Here is a 12,431-nt window from a genome sequence, read left to right on the forward strand (position 1 = left end):
AGAGCCCAGGCCTACTGATGGTATCATAAGCCTTGACCAGGTAAATAAAGCAGAGATGTAGGTCTTGTTGGCATTCCCTACACCTCTGCTGTAGCAGACGGACAGAAAATATGGCATCTGTGCAGAACTGCCGTTTCCTTAAACCGCATTGTGGCTCCGCAAGCCTCTCATCAGCATGCCAGTCAAGGAGATGTTGAATAATCCTTGCCAGGACTTTTCCCGGCAGACTGAGGAGTGAAATGTCCCTGTAGTTGTTAAAGTTTGTGCGGTCCCCCTTCTTAAAGAGGGGGACCACCAGGGCATCCTTCTAATCCTGGGGAACCCGTCCAGTGTTACAGACTGTTGTAGGGCAGTCTGTACACAAATGCCATCCTAACTCAGCATTTTGCTTGGGAGATCATCTCTGCCCCTGTGCCTTTCCTGGTCACAGAATCTGGCTCGCCTTCAGTACTTCCTCAACAGATGGAACCTCAGCCAGCCACTCACAGGGGGTGACTTCGTCATCCAATATTTGAGGCACCGCAGACTCAGCAGGGTCATACCCACTTTGTCCCATGATGTTTTCCAGCCTGAGGGATTCCCCCTTCCACAGGATCTCACAGAAATGCTAAAAAAATCTGCAAACCTGTTCCTGGGGGTCGAAGGTTGGATCACCGTTCTTTCCCCTAATCATGGTAATAGGTGTGGCCCTGCAGGTTACTTTTTGATGGAGTTAAAGAGAGATTTGTGATCGTGGGCTATTGAGGTAGCCTCCATCTCCTCAGCAACTTGCGACCACCATCCTTGCAGCACCTCATGGCTCTCAGAACCTCCGAGCAAAGGCTGCAGTAAGCCTCCTCATTATCTGACGTGGGATGCTGTAGATGATGAGAGTGGGTCTGTCGCTTTTTTTCAGCCAGCCTGAACACCACCTCTATCAGCCAGGTTATCTGGAGAGGTCTGGACCATGTACCCAATGCAGCCATTGCAGCTGCATGCGCCACAGTCCAAAACCTTGCCCATTTCCCTTCGACATCAGGAGGAGTGGGGGACGATGCCAACCCCAGCTGCAAGCGATGATGAAATTTTCGCTTCCAACTTTCATCAGCTAGCTGAGACCAGGCCACTATGGGTTTGAATGGGTTCCTGGGTGTACACCCACCACCCGAGTGGATGAATGGCAGGCCCATCTTACAGATGACAAGTCGATGGTCAGTGGGCAGATCAGCTCCACGGTAGGTCCTGATATCAAGGACATGGGCCCGCATCCGCTATTCTATCACCCTGTAGTCCAGCAAATGTTCTTGCTTGGACCCGGCATGCATCCATGATGTTGTGTGGATGCGCCAATGCTGGAATAGTGTGTTGGTAATTACAAGCCCATGGGCTTCACAAAAATCTAGCAGCCTCCTACCATTGTTATTGAGCTGATCTGGCCCATGCCTTCCAATCACTCCAGACCAGGTGCCAATTTGGGCATTGAAGTTGCCCAACAAGATGACTCTATCTCGAGGGGCCACTTTAGCTAGCACCTGTGACAGGAGGTCATAGAAGGAATCTGACTCATCAGCATTGCCTGCATCCCTCCACGGATGTTCATATTCGGTGGGAGCCTAAGTAACCACGACCACCACTCATCGCCTTTGGTTGATGGGAAGGCGAGCCCAAAGTAGCCTGGGGCTTACAGCTTCCCACACCTCACTGCCACACTCCCATGCCCCCTTCATTCTTTTGTTCAGAAGAAGAGCCACTCCCTGTTGTTTGGCAGTCTCCTGCCCCGAGTAGAGGATTGTCCATTCCTCATGATGGCAGGAGCCAGAGCCGGTCTACCGGACCACCTGAATACCACAGAGATCCAGGCGGTACCAGTCCAGCTCCTGACAGAGGAGTGGCAGCCTCTCCTCCGTAGTGAGCGTTCAAACATTCCACGTGGCCAACCACAGTGGTTTTTTTGTTGTTTCTGGAGGAGCCCCGAGGGTAAGGATTCAGTCTTCTGGCTCCACCAAATGGGGTTTGGCCAGGAGACTTCATAGATGCCTGTCCCTCTGGGGCCTCTGGCACAAGCTTAATGAAAGTTTTAAATCATGGTTAAGTGGTAATTAATTGAAGGTTGAGGGGTTACCAATCCCTCACAACCCATCCAGAGCCCCCATTTGGCCGATGTGGTGGTTACAAACGCCATGAGGGGAATGGCCAATCTAAATTGGTCATCCCCCCATGGCACTGCTCACCACAGTGTTGCCGTCCGGCACCAACGAGGAGGTAGGGGGTTGTTTTTGCCGGACCTGCCACATACATATATACACACAAATATGTACACGCATTCACAATAATATGCAGATCCATAAGCGGTGCTGTTAGTGAGCAATCATGGTGACAGTGACAGCATTGTGACAGCATTGTCACTGTCACCATCATCACCATCCAAGGCACAGAAAGCTACAAAATGAGCAGTTTTACTTTGTAAAGAAGAAGAAGTCAATAGTGGTTATCTTACAGAAACGCTAGTCTTCACCATAGGAATGTGTAGTTTTCACAACTCATTCAGAGCTGTTAATGGATATGATTTCTAGGGATGCACAACCCTCTCCTATGCTGGATGGATACATTCTGAGTAGCTTCGCGAAGCACATTAGTGCACACAAACATATACATGAAACTTTTACAGTACAAAGTTGCACATCAGACTTGTTGGGGACCAAGCTATTGGCAAATATGTGAACAGGTCAGATTTGCAAGCATCGATAGAAAATGAGTTACACCATGCACAAAAATTGCACTGGGAGTGAGTTTTAATTACTGGTCACGGTGGATATGCGATGTTGTCCCGCAAGTACACCGCGTTGATGTGTTCGCCGAACGGATCAAGGTTTGACCAGTATTTTTTTTTACCGTGGTCGGGAAATGTGCTGCGTGGTCACCTCGCCCTGTCTCTCTACCTTGCCCATTCCGATGTGGAGTGATGGCAACTTAGACAGCTTATGAATAGCAACAATTCCTTCGGCGGAAATATTTCTGCTGCGGAAAACTATCTGCCGCGTCGACACCCGAATGCATGGCCCTGGCCGGTGAAACCGGGTGAAGCTACACCAATGTGCCTCGAGAGCAAATGAGTGAGGTGACTGCGGAGCATTGGCCAAGCTAACCTGAAGTCGGCACCGACTCTTCTGCCGTCTTGTGGCTCCCCAGGATCAGGGCAGGTGCTTGACGCGTGAGTGCTGCTCCTGTTTTTGCCTGCTGCAGCGCACACCGCCGCACATGCACACGCGTGGCATGGAATTCAACAAGAGGGGAAGCGTATGCATGTGTATGCAAAAGATGTAAGACATTAGGATTACAGCAGTGCTATTTGCCTGCGCTGTGAAGAAGGGCCATTGCCCAAAATGTTGCCGATTAATGACATATTTGTTTTTGTATGTATGTTGAACGTCTTTCGCACCGTACGTAGCCAACCGTGCTAATCAGAGGTGCAGGGAAGGATAATAAACTAAACATGAAAAGTAAAAAATAAATGAGTTTTTTTTTAATTTAGATTTAAAAGTGCATCGCTCCAGCGGCTTCTGTTGGCGAGTGTTATTTTTGTCACGCAGGCTTTCGCGACCAATATCATTCATAATACAGTTTTTTGTGGTTAGATCGTGTAAGTATAAATGTGTCGTATGTTGTGGATTTACTCTCCAACACACCGGTGGGCTGAACTAGTAACTAATTGGCGCGTTGTTTACGTGACGAACCTTACTGGCTGTGTCGGGTGGTGGAGGGTTACAACACGTTTATACTTACGTATAAAGTGTTATTTATTTTTTAATTTAAAGCTTTCGTGACTGCACAGCAAGAACATTTTCTTGCTGTGGCTTTCACACCTGATGATGATTGCTTGTGTTGCAGTCGAAACGTCGTTAAAATTGTATTGTTTTATATGTTTATTATTTTATTGTTTCCCTTCTACGTGACTTTACCGAAAGAACCAAGAAAATGTATTCTTTGTGTTTTCTTTTGTATGTAGTTATCAGACTGAGTGGTACAGTGCTGATTTGGGAAATGGTGACATTAACCTCACTTCGAGGTCAACGCGACCAGTGTGCATTCCAGTACTGGTTTCTAAAAAGTCCACAGCGGTTGTGTTATGGAGAGCCTCGATCCCCCCATAGGATAGCTGCGTGGTTTCCTACTGGCCCAGGGCTGTCAAAAAGAGATGAGTACTCCCCCCAAAACTTGATTTAAGGGGGAAACTGCTTTGACCTTTGACTAACGTGGTTGTACAATATTGGAGAGAACACTGCTCATTGGAAGCCGCAGCTCTGTGCTTTAATCGTGTAATATTACATGACAATTAGAATTACGAGTGCAAGTGTGCGTGCTCTTTCAATATCTCATTCTCAAGCGTGATTACTGTTCCTCGCGTATAATTTGAGTGTTTTAAATAACTGTCTATTTATAAATAACTATTTATTTAAAACGCACGCCACTTTTACCAACGCTATTGTCATTGGTTAACTACGCTTGTTTTTAACTGCGTTAAATAACATTACAAGCCAGCAGTTAATTGGTCAAATCACGGAGCACTTACGCAGAATGCATTTATTTGCAAAGACACTCAAGAATAGATTTCGATTTAGAAAGCAATAAATGAAAGTGTGTTTTTCTCATCAAAGACAATGCAAGTGCAGGGGATATGCATCAAAGAAAATCTGATCAAACGCATGCATGATAGCAACGTTGCATATTGCTCTGGTAAACCTGGACCTGTGGAGCTCAATAAGCTTCAGACCTTCCAATAATTGTGTTTGCATTAGGTATATCTACAAAGGGTACATGAGTATTGAACGCTGCCTCCAGCTTGCTTTCATCAGCTGTATATTAATTGCTAAATATGCGATTGAAATTAATTCTTCCTTCAAAATCAAATCTCTCATTTAGATCCAGCATATTAAATATTCCAGCAATATATTCGGAGTGCATTGTGAATTACAATACTCATTACACGTTAAACACACAGTGGAAATATTCACAAGGATGAGTTTGACAAACAGCAGAAAAAATATTGCATGGAAATTGATACTTAGAAATCATCATGCAGTGGTATTCAGGATGTTGCATACACCTTCACAACTAATTATATGTAATATAAGCAAAGCACTAGACTGTTTTGCATTAAACAATTATTATTATTCTCATTGTGGTTTTAATCGAATTGTCAAGTAACACTCTTGTGGAGTGGTAACCAATTGGGTCAATGATCTATGCACTGGTCCAATTGGCATTGGGATCACGATAACGTTTGTTGGGATAGATCACGGTACATGTACTGTTTATGTGTCGTACACCCACCTCTACCCGACGCAGACAATTAGTAAGGCTTGTCCCGTGAACAAAAGGTGCAGATTAGTTTCTACTTCAGCACACCGGTGTGTTGGAAAGAGACCCACATTTACGATTTGAGTATGACGTTTATCTGGTGATTACATTGGGTTGACTATTTTATGTATATTAACATTAACTGTAAAAAAGGGTTTATTGAAAAAAGAATGTGTCACATTTATGCATTTAAAAAAAAAAGTGGCAATGCTTCTCAAAGAGCATACATGAGGATAATGAAACACTACAGATAGAGTAGAATGTGTCATATTCCAAAGGAAATCATATATTTTTAATATGTAGTCCAATACGCTGATGATTAGTACACAGAAACAATAATGAATGCAGTAATAAAACAAAGACGAAGATCTCCGTGTAGCAAGACTATTGGGCCAATTGCTGTTAACGAGCACCTAAGAAGGCCAGAACGGTACACGAAGGGGTGGCCGGCACCACACCCGACGGCGTTTTTCTCCCCAGTGGCGACGTTTACACACCGCACCAGGTACTCATTTGAGGCTGAGTCGACCTAGGGGAGGCCCAGGATTGGTTCAGATAATCGTCACCGGTGTTGGCCACGAGCGGGAACCGAACACGGGTGGCGTGGTTTGTAGCACAACCCCGTTGACCACCACACTCCCGAGAAAATATGATTGTGATATATTTGTCTAGACAGTATAATATTGGTAAAAGTACACCACACTGAAGCCATATTCCCACTGCGATTGTGTGACAGATGATTGAATTGCTCCTTGCAGTACAAGCTAATTACACATCATGCAAACTGACTTCATCTTCTTCCATAATAAGCCACCAATTCCAAATTGGCATGTAAAACTTAACAAACCAAAACAAATATCATATTTTCATGGAAATCCTAAGCTGTGTAATAAAAGTCAAGAAACAATGCTCTTGGTATACTGCATGCAACAACACATTACAAATTGTGATTAAATAAATTGCATCTTCGCATGCAAATTGTATTTTTATCTGGCCATGGATATGTATTTTCTTCTTAATTGCGTGATGAAATGATTCCATCTCTGTACATGACAGTGCTGGTACAATACAATACATGACAGTACAATTTTGATTCATAAAGCGGCAAAATACAACAGCATCTCAATATTCTGTACACAACAGTGGGATTTGTTCATCACAGGGGGCAGGAATGCATATATAATGTATATATATTATAGATGAGGCAGTCAGTCATAAGCTGAGGAAAAGAGGTAGGTATTGGGCTTGGAATTGAACAGTCGTCAACAGCACGGATGAACATGGGTGCAGCATAGGAGGAGTTACTCCGATAGGGCAGTAATTGACTGGGAGCTTCAAAAGATTACCAAATTGGCATATACTGTACCCTACATAGCAATTATTGGCCACAACTGGGAAAGTTTAGCAGGACCTTCGTGAAAAAAAGTTACATGGCACTCAATGCGTATTTCCTGGGCAAATGAGCATCATACTTCATACTACTGTAGTGACATCGCGGATGTCACTGTGTGGTGCCGGCTCTAGTGAGGCACGGCGTGCGATGTACTCACATCGCGGACATCACGTGTGTAGCAGCATCGTGAATGTCACTTAGTGATGCCGGCTCTAGCGAGGCACGGCGTGCGATGCATTGTCATCGCGGACACCCCATATATGGGTGCAGTACCAGCCCTAGAGGGGGCTCGGTGAGAGCTGGGATAGCGCTCGGTGGCACCACGCGTGGCGTGCAGTGCTGACTCCTACTGGAGGGAGAGTGTCAGCCATGAGATGAGGTTACCCTAGGCCATGGCACTCCGGTTGACCCTGGAAGGCAAGTGACAAGTAAGATCTACACAGGAGCCCCGGGTGGGGGCTAGGGGGTGATCACGTGTCAGGGTGAGATCCTACGGGAAGGGTCGAGAAACGACAAGAGGTTTCTCGAAGGTGGTCATGGCCAAGGGCGGGGCCAGCCATGACCCGGGAGCATATAAACCGGGTCCCACAGGGACCGGGGCTCAGCTTTGCTGTTGTCATCTGAAGTGTAACTAGCGTAGTTAGCCTGGTGGTCCACTACCATAGGTTATCTGGTAATGGGGCAGTAACCCCTTTGTGTTAATGTGTTGTTAATAAATATGTGTTGCCTCTAAAAAGTACACTACAACTGGTGTCGGAAGTGGCCAAACGCTATTTTACTTAGCTAGCTGTAAACTATGTCTACACGCTGCAGACTACGTTCCGGGACGTCGGACGATGAAGACGAAGATCTCAACCCGCAAACAGTCCCGGAGGAGGGAGGTGAAGCATTGCCGGCGGAGCAGAGCACCGACCGGGCACGCGACTGCTCCACGCCAACAGGGAGGGTGCTCCAGGCTGCACATGGCCACTTTGCAGAGCTCCTCCATGCCGTGGCATCCATCCTCGCGGAGCTCCACATCGCGGGGCCAGCGGTGAAAGTGGGAGCAATAGAGCCACGCGGCGACGAAGTTCCTGCCGCCATTTTCCGCCAAGCGGAAACCTCCGTGGCGCAGCACGCTCTGGCAGCTGCCATCTTCTCGGAAGAGCGCAGCGCGGGACCCGCCTAATCCGAAGTCACGCCGAAATCGCCGGTGGACGTTCCATCTCTCCGGCGACGACTTCCCTTCGTGAAAGAATTTACAGCCGCCGGGGGCGACTGGGTGGCCTTCATCTGGCGGTTCCTGATGAATGCCGATTTGGCGGGGTGGACGGAGGCGGAGGCGCTAAGAGCGCTGCCCGCCACCCTTGATGACGACGCCCTGGCGGCATTCCTTATCATCCCGCCGTCGGAGAGGGCCACGGTGACGCAACCCTTCGACCAAATGGCGGCCATTTACGAGCCGCCATCCAACGTGTGCCACAAGTTCGCTACACGAAAGATAGGGGAAACCGTGACACCCTTTGCCTTCTGTAGCGCACTTTTGACACTAGCAAAGGCTGCCTTTCCAAGAATGGACCACGACAAATTTGACTCGTTGGTCCTTGAGAGACTACTGGCTTTGGCTAAGGACCTCAACGTCATTCTGCCAGCTGTAGACAACGATCTTTCGTCCATCAGGGTTGCGAAATGCATTCAGGCTCACCAGTTGCTGCAACGGCACAAGGGGTTAGTGGTGTGTTCCACGTCCCGTGAGGGGCCGGATACACCTGAAGACGTGGAGCCGGTCCCAGCCTGCGCATCGACCCAGAGTGGAGGCAGGCAAGGGGACGGGAGCAGCCCCGTCATGTGCTACAGCTGCGGCCTTCCAGGACACGTCTCGTTGGGCTGCCGCCTACCACGACGACGCCTCCCCGACCGCCACCATCATCTGCCCAACCGTTCTTCGCTCCACTGCCCCCTAAGGCGAGTCGTGACATATTCAACACTCCGCCCCTGAATTCACCTCACCCATCTCGCGCGTTCGGGTTTCGTCCCGGTCGCGCGTCGGGGCGGGAGGATTTTGATGTTGATCGGGCTGGCCGGACGATCCGACCGAGTCAGTGGCCGGAGCTCGCCCATCGAGTGGTGGCCGCGACCGCAGGATCATCCACTGTTATTGAACGGATATAAGGAGTGGAAATTAAGATGCTCGTTGACACCGGTGCATCAGCGACCATAATTTCAGAATTGATTTATAACATCTTACCCACTAAATATACCCTGTCGAAGCTCCGTGCTTCGCCGCAAACGGTGGCTCATTGGGCATTATTGGGAAAATAACAGCGGAGGTGTCCATTGCGGATGGTAAATTGACAGGTTCTTGTTTCGACGTCCCTTGCTATTCCTTGCTTGCTCGGGACTGATTTTTTGGGAAGAATTCCCCTGAAATTTTGTATTGACCAGGAGCGCTTGGAATTACCATCCGGCCGTCAAATGGCATTTTTGCCTTCTCCCACCCGCTTATACACGGCTAATGGTACCGTGCAAGCACTTGCATGTAGGACGGTGACGATTCCCCCCGGCGCGCAAATGTTGGTTCCCCTTCGATTGCGGAAGCCACTAGACTGGGGGGGCGACGGTGGGAGCAATTCACTTGGGTGCTTCTAATAAAGTCAGTCATGGTTTCACGTTGGTGGGGGCGCAGACCTTGGTATCCAACGACCAGGAACCCTTCATTCAGGTCCTTAACAGGTTAAACACGTCGGTCTGGCCAACTTTCACGCGGGTTGGAGGTCCTCCAGGATTACTCCTTTAAGGTTACCCATCGCTAGGGCTCCCATCACACGAACGCTGATGTTCTGTCACGATTACCAACGGGCGGTGGGTGTGCCTTCTTTTCGGGCTCCGGGCACAGTAAGCCGGTCGCCGAGCCCTGCCCCCTCCCTTCGCGGCGTCGGCCGACATGGGGAGGGGGAAGGGTAACATCTGAGTTGGCCGAGGGTCCGGCAGCGCGTGACGCTGTCATTGGGTTGGACCACGCAGAATGGGGTCACCTCCAGGTGGAGGACACTTCCCTGCTTAAATTGCGATGCCGTATCAGAGAGCCTGAGGGGGGCGCGGATCGATGGGGGTATCGCCTCTGTCATTCTTAGAGGCGGACTGCTCATGCATTTGGAGGGAGGGTTGTGCCAATACAACATGGTTTATACTCTTTAGTTCTATTTGGTAAAGTCACGTAGGTAAAAAATAAAACAACAAAAATCACGACGTTTCGGCCACAACACAAGTGGCCTTCATCAGGTGAAAGCCCCGTGCTGTCACGAAGACAGCATAGGAATTAAGAAAGTCAAGCCAGGTCGCGTCCTTTAAGCTGTGTGGGAGGAAAACAAACGCTTTGACAAAGGAATTAGCAAAAAGTGCTGATAGAGCACCTAACACGGGGGGGAGGGGGAGGGGAGTTTAAAAACGTTGTTTTGAAGGGAAATAACTTGCTGTGAAAGTTTGGTATATCACTACTTTGATAAAGATACTGTACCATTGAAAATAATTTGAATGTTTGGTATGACTTAGAACATCTCTCCAATTATTGCTTAATTTGAAACCATCTTCTCGGTTGAAATTGTGTCTGTGTTTGTAAATCTGAATTGCCTCGTGGTTTGCCCTGCGGGGCAAGGTCATGTGGGCAGTACACGAGCGCTTCTTGCACCTACTTGTGCATAAGACGCTGGCCACACTTAAGATGGACTTCTTCTGGCCTGGCATGGCTGAGGATGTCGCTAATTTGTTGAAAGGGTGTACGCAGTGCGCACGGCGGAAGCTGCAAGCGAAACCCTGCAGTCCACCATTACAATCGATTCAGGTTTCCCGCGTGAATGAATTAGTTGCGCTGGACATCCTTGGTCCATTTCCCACTACCCCTCGTGGGAATAAGTACTTGCTGGTGGGAGTCGAGTATTTTTCACAATGGCCTGTGGCCTGGCTGCTCCCCAATCAGTCAGCGGCGACGATCACTGAGGCATTCCTCAATGGCTATGTAATGGAAAGTGGGTGCTCCCGAATGTCTTCTGACTGATCAGGGAAAACATTTATCTTCAAAGATGTTGCGAGAGGTATGAGACTTGTTGGAAAAAAGTGCTTATGTCACCATACCACCCGCAGACGGATGGCATGGTTGAGCGCCTACACAGGACTCTGACATACATATTGATCCACCAGGTCAGCGAGTCCAAACTGGACTGGGATTTACACATTCCTGGAGTCCTATCTGCATATAAGGCGGCCCCTCACGCATCCACTGGCTACTCACCGCCTTTTATATGTACGGGAGAGAACATGACCCCCCAATTGATATTCAGTTAAAAGCCACGCCCAACAAAGCTAAATCCAAAATTTCTGACTCTGTGCGTTTCACCCTTCAAAAGCTTTCCGAAGCGCGGGAAGCCTCTATGGTAAATTCCGATTTGCGCCAATTGGCCAATGAGCGGCTGAGGGGTTCCCGTGTTTCTACACATGAGTGGGCGCCTGGGGACAGAGCCTGGTTGCACAGTCCACAGGTACCGGTGGGTACGTCGCCGAAATTGTTCAAACCTTAGAGAGGGCCGGTTGATGTGATTCGGGTCGTTCGACCACAGTGTGTCCAGATCCGCTGAGAGCGGCGGAGTTGGCTTGTGCATCCCTCGCACCTCAAAACTTTCATTGCGCCGCACGAGTTAATTCCATCTCCACACCACAGGGGCCGAGTGTCAGATGTGTCCGGCAAGGCGGGGTGTGTGCCAACTGAGGGTGAACCTCAGCGGAATCATGTGATCCCGTCCCCAGGTGCCGCCTGACGTCCCCAGCGCTGCTGCCTGCGCCGTGTCCACTGTATTCGGGAGAGGAGAACCCATCGACCCGGCCGCCTGCTCTTCGTGAGGAGCCGGGCTCGACCCGGACATATGCATATTCCCCCCGGGACCTCCAGAGAGAGCGAGTCTACCTCCCCTGGAGGCCTGGCCACGAGGACTCGTTCAAAAACTCTTCGGGTTTCGTGATCCCCATGCACACACACCACGACTCCCTGAGTTGCTTGTCACACTCGGTAAGCCGCATTGGCTCTTAGCTGAACCTAACCCTTATTGTGCTTGCGGGTGTTGTTACATGGTGAGGGTGGGAAATCTTGTCGATTAAGGATTCCGAGCGTTCGCGGTTCACTGCACTGTTTTTTCCCGTGTTGTTCTGTACTCACATCCTTTTCCCCATTGTTAATGTACATTTGTATGTACAGTGAGGGAAAAAAGTATTTGATCCCCTGCTGATTTTGTACGTTTGCCCACTGACAATGAAATGATCAGTCTATAATTTAAATGATAGGTTTATTTGAACAGTGAGAGACAGAATAACAACAAAAAATCCAGAAAAACGCATATCAAAATGTTATAAATTGATTGCATTTTAATGAGGGAAATAAGTATTTGACTCCTCTGCAAAACATGACTTAGTACTTGGTGGCAAAACCCTTGTTGGGAATCACAGAGGTCAGACGCTTCTTGTAGTTGGCCACCAGGTTTGCACACATGTCAGGAGGGATGTTGTCCCACTCCTCTTTGCAGATCTTCTCCAAGTCATTAAGGTTTCGAGGCAAAACGTTTGGCAACTCGAACCTTCAGCTCCCTCCACAGATTGTCTATGGGATTAAGGTCTGGAGACTGGCTAGGCCACTCCAGGACCTTAATGTGCTTCTTCTTGAGCCACTCCTTTGTTG

General features: G+C 48.6%; 1 protein-coding gene across 3 annotated transcripts in view; it reads right to left on the reverse strand.

Moving 5' to 3' along the window:
• The window catches only part of LOC116941580 (CUB and sushi domain-containing protein 3-like), a 442,102-nt gene that overhangs the window by 182,687 nt on the left and 246,984 nt on the right, over positions 1-12,431 (reverse strand). For all 3 annotated transcript variants that reach the window (XM_032952771.2, XM_032952770.2, XM_032952772.2), the window contains one exon: positions 3,126-3,216. In XM_032952771.2, the coding sequence (XP_032808662.2) occupies positions 3,126-3,216 (91 nt within the window). The remainder of the gene's footprint in view (positions 1-3,125; positions 3,217-12,431) is intronic.

This window comes from Petromyzon marinus, chromosome 12 (assembly GCF_048934315.1).
Source record: "Petromyzon marinus isolate PM22_M1 ecotype Great Lakes invasive population chromosome 12, UKy_Petmar_22M1.pri1.0, whole genome shotgun sequence".
NCBI lineage: Eukaryota > Metazoa > Chordata > Hyperoartia > Petromyzontiformes > Petromyzontidae > Petromyzon > Petromyzon marinus.